The sequence below is a fragment of the Gadus chalcogrammus genome, chromosome 4 (genome assembly GCF_026213295.1).
Source record: "Gadus chalcogrammus isolate NIFS_2021 chromosome 4, NIFS_Gcha_1.0, whole genome shotgun sequence".
Lineage (NCBI taxonomy): Eukaryota > Metazoa > Chordata > Actinopteri > Gadiformes > Gadidae > Gadus > Gadus chalcogrammus.
Genome location: NC_079415.1, coordinates 3,025,586 through 3,040,918, shown reverse-complemented (window position 1 = coordinate 3,040,918; position 15,333 = coordinate 3,025,586). Strand labels below are relative to the sequence as shown.

Below are 15,333 nucleotides of genomic sequence, written 5' to 3'. Positions count from 1 at the left end.
CCTCCTCGAGACTCATCATCTCCAAGTGTGTGTGTGAGAGAGAGAGAGAGAGAGAGAGAGAGAGAGAGAGAGAGAGAGAGAGAGAGAGAGAGAGAGAGAGAGAGAGAGAGAGGAGAGAGACGAGATAGACAGCAAGGGACAGAGAGGACGAGAGAGAGAGAGCACACTGTGTTTGTCAGCCCTGTTCTGTTTGTGAGAGTGTGTTTGTGAGAGTCAAGCTCTGTTCTGTTTGAAAAAAGCTTGACTAAGGCTCGCTGGTCTGAAGTACTGGTCTATAGTACTGGTCTAAAGTAATGGTATTGAAGTACCGGTCTAAAGTACTGGTATTAAAGTATTGCTCTAAAGTACTGGTCCATAGTACTGGTCTAAAGTACTGGTATTGAAGTACTGGTCTAAATTACTGGCATAATACCGTTATAACACCTGGCTATCTTAGCTCACAGCAACTGGAGTAGATCCTGAATTTAGAAAAACCCTACTGAAAAAGAATTCATTTTTCAAGGAATAGTTTTGGATTCCAAAAGATTCAGAATCCGATCCACCTTTCGGGGGAAACACGCCTTGTGGTGTTCAACAAAGCAGCCTTATAGGACGGTAAACCACACAGAATAACTTCAGAATTCATCTTTCTACCGGCCAAGGAACCATGGCATACCTTGGACTCAGAGGATGTATATATAAACTGAACTACAATGGAGCCAGTCTACACCCCCATGATCACGAGAAGGAGGATAAGTGCACCCTGGAGGAAAGCTTTCTGCTTTTGTTTGCTTCAAGAAGAAAACGAAACGCGGAAAGAAGCCAAAGGAAATCCTTGACTCCTTCCTTGAAGGCAGTGAGAGAGCCTTGAAGAAACATCACAGATTGGTCAATCCCAGGGTATGGTGGGGTCAAGAGCTAACCTTTTAAAACGCCTGTCAACAAACATAAGACCACACTGCCCAAAAAACACAAACACACACGCACAAACAGACACACACACACACACACACACACACACACACACACACACACACACACACACACACACACACACACACACACACACACACACACACACACATGCATACACACACCACAACAAATATGTTTGCTGGGCTTAGATTTAGAAGCATCTGCCCTAAACTAAACCACCCTCCCACAACTAGGAATAAACACTAACACACTTAGACTGTCTGATACTTAAAGTCCTATTAACTCAGCTCTGTGGAGAGAGAGGGAGAGAGAGAGAGAGAGAGAGAGAGAGAGAGAGAGAGAGAGAGAGAGAGAGAGAGAGAGAGAGAGAGAGAGAGAGAGAGAGAGAGAGACAGAGAGAGAGAGAGAGAGAGAGAGAGAGAGAGAGAGAGACAGAGAGAGACAGAGAGAGAGAGAGATGAATTCTTCCCCAGCATTCAGGAAACAACAAGCCTTAAAATAAGCACGCTCCTGGGGAACACTACAGGAGCAGCAGAACGAATCATCGAACATCCCCTTCCTTACACACACACACATACACACACACACACACACAAACACACACACACACACATAAACAAAACACACAAACATATACAGTCAAACAATCAGACAGATACTACACGCAGACACACACTCATGCATGCATCCCCCCCCCCCCACACACACACACACACAAGCAAACAGACAAACACAAGCACACAGGAACACACACAAGTAGCCACCCTGTGATCTTCAACACAGCTGAACACGTTCATTACTCTGCTGCATGCAGATGACAGGGAGGGAGACCCTCGCTATCCCCCACTCATCTGGAGGGGCTGAACGTCACTGAACCACACCGTTAAACACGTTGATGGCTCTCTCTCACCGACACTAAGGAGCCTGCGATCGGAGCACCATGCAGCTGGAGAACTGCAGGAGGAAGACAAGGGGGAAGGCTTGACTCGTTGGGACCTGAGTGGCCTGTCAGCACTCCACATAGAGAGAGGGAGAGGGGGGAGAGAGAGGGAGAGGGAGGGGGGGTAGAGGGAGAGAGAGAGGGGGGGGGGTAGAGGGAGAGGGAGAGAGAGAGAAAGCGAGAGAGATAGAGAGAGAGAGGGGGGAGAGAGAGGGGGGTAGAGGGAGAGAGGGAGAGGGAGAGAGAGAGAGAGAGGGGGGGGAGAGAGAGAGGAAAAGGGAGAGGGAGAGAGGGAGAGCGAGAGAGAGAGGGGGGAGAGAGAGAGAGAGGTAGAGGGAGAGAGAGAGAGAGAGAGAGAGAGAGAGAGAGAGAGAGAGAGAGAGAGAGGTAGAGGGAGAGAGAGAGAGAAAGGTAGAGGAAGAGAAACCGCGAGGTAGAGACAGAGAGAGAGAGAGGGGGGAGAGAGAGAGAGGTAGAGGGAGAGAGAGGGAGAGAGAGAGAGGGGGGGTAGAGGGAGAGAGGGAGAGGGAGAGAGAGAGAGAGAGAGAGAGAGAGGAGAGAGAGAGAGAGAGAGAGAGAGGTAGAGGGAGAGAGAGAGAGAAAGGTAGAGGAAGAGAAACCGCGAGCGAGAGCGCGAGAGAGAGAGAGAGAGAGAGAGAGAGAGAGAGAGAGAGAGAGAGAGAGAGAGAGAGAGAGAGAGAGAGAGAGAGAGAGAGAGAAACCAGCCAAGTGTTTCTATTTGTGAATAATAGATGACGGGCCCTGGTGCTGGGGGGTTTGGATCCCAGAGGGAGAGGGAGACAACGAGAGGAAATAAGTCCACTAACATGTGTTGCTTTGGGGTACACCCGGGCGCGCGCGCAAACACACACACAGCTGAGCGTGCAAAAACCGCTGATCTAATTTCTCATCCCACCTTATACCCGGAGGGCTTGTTACACAGTAATGCACACCAAACATCCAGCGTCTACCATAACGCAGGCTATACACGCCCTATGTAACTAACAGCATGTTGCATCAGTTATATGAGTGACGCTTATTGTAAAGCGAAATAGGTCAGATGTTGTTCTGTCACGTCACGTTCGCAGAGAGGGCTCTTCAGATTCGGAGACCCTGTAATTCCAGAGAGCGCTTCAGGGTAAGAGATCTGAATTAGTTCCCTAAACCTGGTTACCCCTGAATGAGATCTGGTTTCATGATGTGAATAGCCTTACTGTTCGCCTGCAATCAAGAAACGAACCAGGATCGTCTCGATGTCAACGCTCGAGTTATTTGATGCGATTAATGATATCCATGACATCGGAAGCCTGCAGAATGCCGGATACCAAACCAGAAGAGGAATAACGGGGGTACAATGTAAAGTTATTACACAGAAAGCTCGCTGGCAGATTCCTCTGGTGTGAAAAGTCAGTTGGACTGGACTAGAGTGAGTTGAAAACCACTGAGGAGGAATACTTGGTGGTTTCCAGAGCTGGGGAGACATCTGTCTTCAGCATACATGCACCACATAGGATGTAAACTCACTACTCAGTACTGGCAGCCAAGATGAAACAATTCGCCGCCGAAATCCAACATAGTTCACCATGATAAAAGTGTACCGTAATAACGCGTGTGGCGCCTAGGGGTAGCCGAGTAACATGAACCGTAAACACTCTAATAGTGTTAACACAGATCCAGAAAAACCGCTGAAAGAGAGGATATTTACCATAACGCCTTGGGTGTAATTCTGAGATCTCTACTTCTTCGGATAAACTTTTCTCCAACGGGACACGGTCTCCGGACATAATCCCGAGCGGGGTCGTCGACGGTAAAAGAATAGTTGCTGATTGTCCTTTAACGAAAGGTTAGGGTGGTCCGTGGAAGGGGACGCGGCGGTTACACGCATGCCATCACTGGGTCGACTACTTGTCGCCGCAGTAGTCCGACAGCGACTACACGCTTCCTTTCCCGTCACTCCTCCAGAGCAGCAGCAAGGAGATAATCCTCCAACTCAAACACACAAACGCGCTCGCGCACGCGCAGAGATAGCAACTCACACACAAAGCAAGCACACAGATAGACACGCACACACACGGACACGCACGCAGAGAGACATACACACACGCACGCACACGCACACACACACACACACACACACACACACACACACACACACACACACACACACACACACACACACACACACACACACACACACACACACACACACACACAAAAAGCGTACACAATGTGCGATGCTTACACCCCGCCCGCCGCGCTGGGATCTGGAGAGAGGGGCTGGTGGCGATATCGAGTTCACCTACATGATTTATTCATCGTTATCACCAGCGACGGTGCGCCTCTGTGAGGCGAATTCAAAGTTTGTTTTTCGTTCGTGGTTCAACTCTGTTCTATTTTTAGGTATCGTTGAACTGATTTGCATCCAAGTACCATTTGGTTTGAGGAGGGTTCTCCGGTATTCCCTTGCTGCTCCAAACAACCGCATCTTTTTTTTATCCCGCCCGGCGTGCTGTCGTCAAACCATAATGGGTTGAAGTAGAATAGTTTCAAAAACCCACCGGAGCTTAAGATCAACCCTAAATGATTGACTTATTTTATATATCGCATGAATGTTTCTGCGCCACAGGCGGACGATAGAGAGGCTAATTAAAATAGTCAGCGGGGGCATAATGAGACGGGCATGGTAATGGGATCCGGATGGATGGCTGATGACAGTTAAGGCATTAATATTAAACTCTTCTTTTCTCGAGCTGCCGGGCATCGATCAGTCTGTGCCAAGAAACCAGGCTGCAGGTGAGGCACTCACCTTACAGTACGCAAGGTGCATGAGTGGGCTGGCTCGGCGTAGACACAGACACCCCTTCGACTGTTTAAATACAGCCTCAGACTCGGCGAGGCAGCACCTGGTTCCGAGGTTGGCCCTCGCGCAGAAATTGCTGCTATTGAGTTTGTTTTTATGCCATTCAGATTAGGTTGTATTTGCCTGCTCACACATTCGAACAAGCACGCACATGCGCAACTACACACGTATGCACACACACACACACACACACACACACACACACACACACACACACACACACACACACACACACACACACACACACACACACACACACACACACACACACACACACACACACATAATCGCATGCACACAAACTTGTGTGTAATAATGTTCAAGTTTAGCCAAGTGGTCGGCCCCAGCTCCTTCTAGTTGAGTGTTGATGTGTCCCTGAGCAAGCCACGACAGCCTGTTCCTGACTAGCTAGCTGTCGCCTTGCATGGTTGACTCTGCAGTCGGTGTGTCAATGTGTATATTAACTGATGTAAGTCGCATTGGATAAAAGGTCTGCTAAATGTAAGGGCATGGGGGAATTTTTCCAAATAGAATGAATGAAAACAAAAAGCTTCTGAACGATGTCAACACACATGTTCAAGGAAAGCTTTGATACTGTGTGTGTTTGCAGGTTATTTTTGTCTTTGCGTGCTGTTTGTATATGTACGTGTGTGTGTGTGTGTGTGTGTGTGTGTGTGTGTGTGTGTGTGTGTGTGTGTGTGTGTGTGTGCGTGCGTGCGTCGTGCGTGCGTGCGTGCGTGCGTGCGTGCATTAGACCCAGGAGCCACACTTTGTTCCCCGATCAATCCTGATTACCGAACACACTCTTCCAGTCCGTCTGCACCTTCTATAGTCTGCTTTGATTTCACGGTGAGTGGCGGCCTAACGAAGGCCAGGGCTAATTAATTATATCTGGATCTGGGTTCCCTCCGCACTAGCAACGGCTGTAGGACAGTATTTATAGCCATGCCAGAGGCGGATATCAAAGTGATTCTCTGGAAGCGAATGACACTGAGATATGAGATGGTTGAACCTCGTCAGCGGGTTCATATGTTTACGATTACACACCAGGTTCCCCGACAAACTGAAGGACCTCTTATCTGTGAGCTGCAGAAGGAGGTGGATGTGTTTGGAACTGTAGCAGTACAATTGCTTGGTTCTAACAATTGTTTGTGCTCATCTTTACAGTACCGACGTACGGTGATATATTGTTCTTTCTTTTCCTTCTGCCAATTGTACTTATTGTAAAAGCGTCTGCTAAATGCCCTAAATGTAAATGTAAATGTAGCGTGTTTAGTATTTTGGAATGCCATTCTCCTTTTATGTATTGGGTAGATTGGGTGGATTGCAGTGAGGGAATCTATTTTGATCGTTTCCATTAGTTTATTCTGGTAGGTTGGTGTTCACGCTCAACAACAAGTTACCAGAAGCACAGGATACAAAAATGAAAAACAAAAAGAAAGGACTTCAGCACATCTGTCATCGTCTTGGCAACATCGGAATTTCTCCGCTGTCATGGCGATTGAAAACATCGACCAACCTTTGCGTGGGGATATTCAGATTGGGTGACGGGAGATTGCTGACACATAAACTGTAGATATTTGATAAAAGAAATGTACAAACATTATACCAGGAATATCACAAGTAATTGACACCAATAAACGATTCATAATCATAATCAAACTACCACTAACTACCTCCCTGGGATATGTTGACATGATTGTTTTAACAGATGTTAAAACAATCTGCGAGGAAGCAGACACACATCAAAAAGTTGAAGTTGGCGGGATCGCAATCATTTCAAGCCCGAAAATCAGGGTCACAGGTCAAAAAAGCATTGGGTACCCGCCATGGACCCGTTTCTGAGTGGTGCCACTGCAGAGCGCTCAGATGGAGCTCAGAGGCTGACCGACACATCATGCTCCATGTGTGTGCGTCAGAGCCCGGAGCGGTCTCAGTGTGGGACCCAGGCTGGTGGTTCGCTGTCTGCACGGCTGGGAAGCAGACCATAATAAAGCTCGTTAGTCCGCCCCTTCCGGTAGACCCCCATGGGTCCGCTGAGATCGTAAAATATGAATCGGATTTAATGGAGAGAAACAAATTATTTTCTCGTCCCAGTCTTTATATGCCCTGGATTCCACGTATGTTGTTTGTGGATTTAAATTATAATTTTCATGCAAAGAAGACGAAAAAAAAATTCGCAAGGAAGTTTGATAATGTTTTGTGTGAGGCCGCTTTGTGGACTACAGCCCCTCGCTGCTCTCGACGCGAATGACATACGTCACCACCATTCTTGTACAGACACGGCGATCTCTCTGCTCCACTTCACCGCTCGTTTCCAAGGGGAGGATAACAGCATCGAAAGAGGTGAAAAGTCAGGGCTTGTTGAGAGTTTCAGTTATGCTGATGCTGAGATTGTCGGTCGTGTCCACGCCAGTCGCAGGGAGCGTGTTTTCTCTACATCCCTTAACAATTGCACAAAAAAACGGTCAAACTCTTGACATTGAAGATTATCATTTATATCCACAAACAAAATATGTGTAATCCAGGGCATATAAAAACTGGGACCAGAAAATTATTACTTTCTCTCCATTGAAATCCATTCGTATTTTACGGTCTCAAAGGTCCGACCGGGGTCTACCGGAAGGGGCGGACTTACGAGCTCTATCAGGCTTACAGGCTACCTGTGTGTGTCCCTCAATGACACCCCGCTGAAAAACAGGCTTACCTCTCTCTCTCTCTTTCTCAATGCGATGACGCTCTCTCTCTCTCTCTGTCTCTTTGTCTGTTTATCTGCATCTCTCTCTCATTATAAAAGTCTATCCCTCTCTCTGTTTCTCTGCATTTCTCTCTCATTATCAATGTCCCTCTCTCTCTGTTTCTCTGCAAATCTCTCATGATCAAAGTCCCTCTCTCTCTGTTTCTCTGCATCTCTCTCTCATTATCAGAGAGTGAATATGTGGTGGGCATCGCGTGTGGACACCTATTAGGAAACTAAGATATTCCAACACGTGTCGAGCGAGAGCAGACCGCTGCGTTCCTACCCCGCCAACGTCCATTCCTCTGTGAACACCACATGCCATTCATCCAGTCTCCCCTCACACGCACGCACACCCCGCGCACGCCCATTCGATGACCATAAGAACAATTGTTTATGTTTCCAAACAGAGAGATTGCACGGCGACCGGACATACTCCGCCACTATCACCTCCATCTCTGGGCGGAGCCTCATCCAAACCCTTCGGCCTTGTACGCAACATCAACATGCACACGATAAGACCATTGTTCCAGAGCTTGTCATGTGTTTATTACCCAGCTCCTCCCCTTCCTGTCCCACCATCACCAGCCCTCGTCCGAGGGGAGCGACCAAACGATGGCCGTTTAATGTGACATCATGTAGAATGATGACGTGGGCTATCGGATGTTTAAGGAGGGGTTCTGGAACGTTAAGATCCCAGCCCCCGGGATCGGAATGTCCTGCTGGAACATTTTTCCGAGTCGTGTTTGACTCAATGTAAGACCCCCTCCTTCGTTACCTCTGTGTGTGTGTGATAGGGGAGAAGTCAGCCTTCACGTTGACATGTATGTGATGAAACAGGGAACCCTGAGTCAACTGTCTCTGGGGAATGGGGAAGTGGGAGTGGGGAGGATGATCAGAGAGAGAGAGAAAGAGAGAGAGAGAGAGAGAGAGAGAGAGAGAGAGAGAGAGAGAGAGAGAGAGAGAGAGAGAGAGAGAGAGAGAGAGAGAGAGAGAGAGAGAGAGAGAGAGAGAGAGAGAGGGACCGCTACATAGCTGTTCCTGGTGTTTTGGTTGCGGTGGAGATGCACTTGCTCTGAGACAGACAGGAAGGAAGGACTCTGTGACCGACCGTTATCAGTTCATCAGCAGAAAGGTCTAGCAGTACTTCCTCCCTTTTGTTTCTTCTTCGACATTATCCAAGTTGACAATAACCCTTAAGTGAAACTAATTTGGACTTCTGAAACCACCTCGGATCACATTAGTGCCCACGCTCCTAAATCTTAAACTTAGCCCTTGAAGTCTTGAATCTTGAAATCAGTCTTTTTTAAGGCATTACGGTATTGCTAGAGTTTAATCTAAATAAATGTCCAAGCTAAAAATGAAAGGACATAAAACAGCAGACACACACACGCGCAGGTGCAAACAACCACACATGCACGCATACACACCTGCACACACACACACACACACACACACACACACACACACACACACACACACACACACACACACACACAGAAACAAACGCACGCAGACACAAGCACGCACACAGACACGCAGACACACACACACACACACACACACACACACACACACACACACACACACACACACACACACACACACACACACACACACACACACACACACACACACAGTGTTTGAGTCCTTTGGGGTCTCTCTCAGTAATGGGGGCATTTAAAATGTGCCAAACTTATAAAGATTATATAACTCCCCTCTAACATTACACACAAGCTAAAAGCTAAAGCTTTTAAATGAACGTACACACACACATACATACATACACTCGACTCGGGCACGTACACACACACACACTAGCTAAAGATAAAAGGATGAACACACACACACACACACACAGACACACACAAACACAGACACACACACACAGACACAAGCTAAAATGAGAAGAAGACTAACGAACACACACACACACACCCACACACACGTTCACACACACACACACACACACACACACACACACACACACACACACACACACACACACACACACACACACACACACACACACACAGAGAGCAGCCTAGTATGAAAAATGATTTACTCCATCCCGCACCTTATCATTACATTTCTCGGTGTTTATCCCAAGACCTTCACTCACAATCCCCCCCCCCCCTGACCCCCCCCCCCCCCCGCTCTCAGGTTTTCAATTAGATCTCCTGCATTATCTGCCTCGCTCTCCCCATTTCCTCTCCATCTCAAAGAGGGATGCCAGCTCCTTCCAGCAGGTTAATGGCTTTCAGTGCGTCATCCCTCCATCCCTCCACCTCCTCCTCCTCCTCCACCTCCACCCTCGCCCACCACACCGGCGTCCCACCCGCCTCCTCTCCGTCCGCTCGTCCCACGCACGGCGCACAGGTGGGGATCTTTAGAAGCTTGCGCCTTCTCATCAGCGCTCGGTTGAAAGGGAAGGATGATGCAGGGAAAAAGAAAGCTGTTTCCTGCCTCCGGCGGCTCTGCCAGAGAGGTGGGATTAGAGTTTTCCCGTACGGGTTGGTGCTGACGTTGACGCAACCATGTTTCCTGCGCCGCGCGTCATTGACTTTAAAAGCTGATAAGAGCACTCAGGCGACCATATTGGATGAATAACTAATGAGCGATGTGGGTGGAATGAACAGAGCGGGTCAGGACTGGAACCCTGACGGAAATGTCTGGCCGACAACACATCCGCCTCTGGCCCTCCGACGAATCATCAGGCAAAAGCAATCAAGTGAGAGGGGCGCTCCTGCCTGCCAGGCGTTATTAAACGCACTCCGGCGACAAGTTTTTGGCCACGGGGGCAACCTTGTAACTCAAATCGAGACAAAAAAAAAACGGGCCCATAGAGGAGCGAGTTTCCGCAGGGGTCACTTAGCGTATGAAACATTCAAAGTAAAAGTCTCCCCTGTGAGAATAACTGGCTCCATCCCGTGTCTACCCGCCGACTCCATTTTGAATAAAAGCTTTCACCCCGCTAAACCACTCAACTGAGGACGGGAGAGAACCCAACGGCGGTCACTGCAAGACGAACAACAGAGCACTTTTAAAAAACTCTCGTCTATCAAAATCACTAGTTCCAGCCGCTCTCCACCCAACTGCTCCATTTTGAGTCTGAAGCTTTTCCCGCCCAAACCACAGAACTGAGGGGACCCCCTCCCATAAACCTGCCTCCCATGTTCTTTCAAACGAGGACAATAGAATAGGCCTTCTGGTGGGTGGGGGTTTTGTCACGCGGTACCAAAACACAGTTCTCCTCCGGCCCCCCTTCTCCACCCAATCCAGGGGTGTCTTTTGTCCACAACTCAGTGGGGGAGGGGGGGGGTCCTAAATCAACCAAAAAGGGGGTGCTGCTACGAAGGGAGACGAGGGGCTGGTGATACATTGGAGCCTGAATGGAACGAAAGTATAAAGTATATAGAATGACCCCCTCGCCTGTCTGTCGACAAGTGGGAAAGAAGCTGAGTTAGTGGTTTGTGTGGCTCCAACGCGGTCGGCCATTACTCCCATCACTGCTGAGGCCGAGACACGTTTTATAACCACATTCTGTCCGATGTTCTGTGAAGCGTGCTGCAAAAGAAGAAGGAATAAAAAAATAAACAACAGCGCCGCAGCGTCACGCAACCTGTGACATTCACACTTCACACACAAGAGGTTTGGCCGTGAACCAGCTTTTAACAACCCAATATTTAACTGCACAAACACTTCATTCTCACATGCTTTGGTGCTCCATATAAGAGGCCCTTTTCTGTGGACATGAATATAATATTGGATCTACAGAACTCGCACATAACTTTACAAATTAACTTGACAATAATGATGCTGCACAATGAAACATGATGGCTGTGTGTGACGATTATTTTAGGGTGTGTATTGCCACGCGACTATCATTGCAAACTCCACTTTGACCTGGGATGACCCGAGACTATTAATACGATATAGAAATCCATGCATGCTTTCATAAAGGTCAAATCTTCTGCATTCCCAATTGGGCTGCCAAGACTGGCATCAGAGAGATATATACTGTAGCCCCTGAGTGTGTGTACATGTGCGTGTGTGTGTGTGTGTGTGTGTGTGTGTGTGTGTGTGTGTGTGTGTGTGTGTGTGTGTGTGTGTGTGTGTGTGTGTGTGTGTGTGTGTGTGTGTGTGTGTGTGTCTTACGCGTGTGTTTGTGTGTGTGTGTGTGTGTTTGCATGCTTTTGTGCGTGCGTGTATGTGTGTGTGTGTGTGTGTTTGTGTGTCTGAGTGTCTTACGCGTGTGTGTGTGTGTGTGTGTGTGTGTGTGTGTGTGTTTGCATGCTTTTGTGCGTGCGTGTATGTGTGTGTGTGTGTGTGTGTGTGTGTGTGTGTGTGTGTGTGTGTGTGTGTGTGTGTGTGTGTGTTGAGGGAGGTGAGAGACAGTTGGGCTGAGGGCTGCTGTGATGTGGAAATAATTCAGAAACGATCACTCCACGTTTCTTTTATCTCCTCGGCCGCTTGCGTCACCCTAAAGTTAAACACCAGGCGGTTGACATTTTGGGTCGGGAGGTGTTTCGTCTCCTCTGAGCGACTCAGAGACCCACCGGGGAGACGGCCAGGGGTGCAGAGAGATGAAAGGGGTAGGGCAGACAGGGAGACAGACAGAGAGCAGTGAACAGACATACAGACAGACAGACAGACAGACAGACAGACAGACAGACAGACAGACAGACAGACAGACAGACAGACAGACAGACAGACAGACAGACAGACAGACGGACAGACAGACAGACGGACAGACAGACAGACAGATGACAAAAACCGAGAGGGATAGCAAGAGTGAGACAGACAGACAAAACTAATAGTGGTATAGGGAGAAAGAGAGAGAGAGAGAGAGAGAGAGAGAGAGAGAGAGAGAGAGAGAGAGAGAGAGAGAGAGAGAGAGAGAGAGAGAGAGAGAGAGAGAGAGAGAGAGAGAGAGAGCAAACTAGGGAACATGACAAGCTTGAACAACACCATTATCAGATGTACTATAATGATACACACACACACACACCCACACACACACACACACAATTCACACGCACACACACAATAGGGCAGTTTATCCATTTACCTCACTTTGATATCTGACATGAATGGTTTGATAATAGCTTGGCATTCACCGAGAAGAAAAACCTCATTCAACAGTCCATATTCCACTCTTCTCCTCCTATAGGACCGGCTGTCCTCGGGGGATGACTACAGCGCTGTGTTTAGGGAACCACTGGGAGGGCAAACCAAGCCGGCAGGGGGACTGTGATTATAAAACACTGTTTCACCATGAAGGTTTCTGTTGTTTGTTGTTGTTTGTGCCTTACCTGTAGCCCGAGGAGCTTAAGGCTAACCACAAGGTTATATGCTAATCATTCTGAGAACATTATCCGCAATACTTTGCATACAACACGCACCGCTGACAGAAAAGAGCCAAATACGGACAACTGTGTTCGCCCACACGTTGTTTAATTTCCAATTAGCCAGGAAGGGCAATTAGCAATTAATCTAATTAGGGTTTGACGTAACTTGAACACACGAATGCATGCAGGGAACATACTGGCAACATCACTCTGTCACTGGAGCCTTGCCTCTGTTTGACGTTGATTATGCACACACAAACATACACACACACACAGACACATACACACAGACATACATACACACATGCACACAAACACATAGGCCAACACACACACAAACACTCACACAGAACAATTATTATCACAAATATGATTGGTACAAAATCTTCTTGACTGGTTCCTTTTTGAAAAAATCTCTGCTCTATCAAAGATTTCAGGCCTCAATTAACAATAATTGAGACATGCAAATGAGTGTTGGACAGTGTGTTTGTGCGTGCGTGCGTGCGTATGTGCGTGATTGTGTGCATGTATGTGTGTGTGGGTGTACATATTGTTTACAACGTAATGTGGTCACATGCTGTTTCTATTAATAAACATCCTTAGGGCCTCTTCCATCTCCCTGTACAAAGATTGCACATTTAATTTGTCGCCATGGAAACGGGAGACTAATGGCTTAGGAGTTCCAGTGGTTCCCAAACCGAGAAGACATCAACCCAGTCATTGGAAACGTTTAAAGCAAGACTCATCTCCTCATCAGACTGACACAAGGAACAAGGTACACACACACACACACACACACACACACACACATACGCGCGCTCCATAGAACAATTATCACACTTCACACAAAAAAGACACTTCAAAAAGGGAAATGTAAGTGGGGAGGTGATAAAAAGCTGACATGACTGTACAGTAAACACTTCTTACATTATCATGCGCAAGGCTCTAATAAAGTGGTTTAAAAAGAGGCCTGTCACTGTCCAACACTGGATTGACAAAACTGTACAGTATTGATGCTTCAAACAAACAGAAACATTCACACACATACACACGCACGCATACACACACACACACCCACACACAATACACACACACTGATCCACTCATATATTACATAATTTTCCCTAAAGCCTGTCCATCTCATTAAGATTTGAAATGCCCTCAAAAGAGAGGGCCGGCGCGCACACACAAACACACACACATGCACACACACACACACACACAACACACACACCCATACACATGGATACACACACACACACACACAAACAAACACACTCATTACACACACAAACACATGAACGCACACACACAGGCCCCGTTTACACGAAGGGAAAACGCAGATATTTCCACGCGGTTTGGCCTCTCATTTACACGAAAACGCTGTTTTTGTCACAGAAAACGATCATTTCTAAAAACTCCGGCCAAAGTGGAGATTTCTGAAAACGCTGGTTATGTGTTGTCGTGTCAACGGGGAGAAACGGGGTCTTAGGTTCTGAAGCGTCACATCATGCGCCAGGAAATGCTTAACGTCATATGAGCGCCCTATGTTTGCAGTTTGTTTGTTACAGGAAGACGTTCGTGTTATTCGTTGTTGTTGATTCTGAGGATTCTGATTGGCTTGCCTGGCTTTATCCTTCTCCCTACACTGCCGCCCATAGGTTTGGCATAGTTATAATGGCGACGGCGTATTTATGCGTTTTGATGTTAACGACAACTTTTTTGAAAACAATGTTGTGTGCACAATGTTATTTTTGAAAACGGAGGGGGGGAAATATTCGTATAAATACCCTGCTACGTATAAACGTGGCCACAGACACACTTGCTCATCAGTCTGATCAGGCTGCACAGGGGTACACACAAACAAACTTCAGTTATCATTACACACACACACACACACACACACACACACACACACACACACACACACAAACACATGCTCATGACACACAAACACACTCACACACAAACCCGAGTTGGGTAAAACATTGTATGAACATTATGTCGTCAACATAAGGCACAATAAAACTGGAGGAAAACGAGCTGCAGACCCTAGCATAACATCTGTAAAGAAGCTGCATTCCTTTACACAGACCCTGGAAGACAGGACCAGAAACACACGCACACACACACACACACACACACACACACACACACACACACACACACACACACACACACACACACACACACACACACACACACACACACACACACACACAGGGCCACCTCATCCTACAGCACTCTCCCCTGTTCTGCATTTATTCAGGCAGGGGGGGGGGGCTAGAGGCCAGAAGAGGGGAAATGAATTCAGCGTGTACACTGAACACGATCACCGCTGTCACCAACGCACGGGCCCCCCCCCCCCCCCCCACCCCCATGACTCCTCCCTCTGCTTGTCTCTCACACGCGAGAGACTTCACTTTGAGACACTTTCGAAAAAGGGAAATGTCAGAGGAGAGGAGTTTCAAAACCCCCAAAATGAACTCTTTTTTACGTTCTCACACTGCTTTAGTGGCTTACAGAAGAG

At 47.7% G+C, this 15,333-nt stretch overlaps 1 protein-coding gene across 2 annotated transcripts in view; it reads right to left on the bottom strand.

Moving 5' to 3' along the window:
• Positions 1–15,333, bottom strand: part of LOC130380754 (transmembrane and coiled-coil domain protein 3-like) — a 47,159-nt gene that overhangs the window by 29,969 nt on the left and 1,857 nt on the right. The window contains exon 1 of one of the 2 annotated variants that reach the window (XM_056588077.1): positions 3,561–3,984. The exons of the other annotated variant lie outside the window; for it this stretch is intronic. Within the exon in view, the coding sequence (XP_056444052.1) occupies positions 3,561–3,563 (3 nt within the window). The 5' untranslated portion in view covers positions 3,564–3,984. Of the gene's footprint in view, positions 1–3,560; positions 3,985–15,333 lie in introns of those variants that run through there. 2 annotated transcript variants of the gene reach the window in all.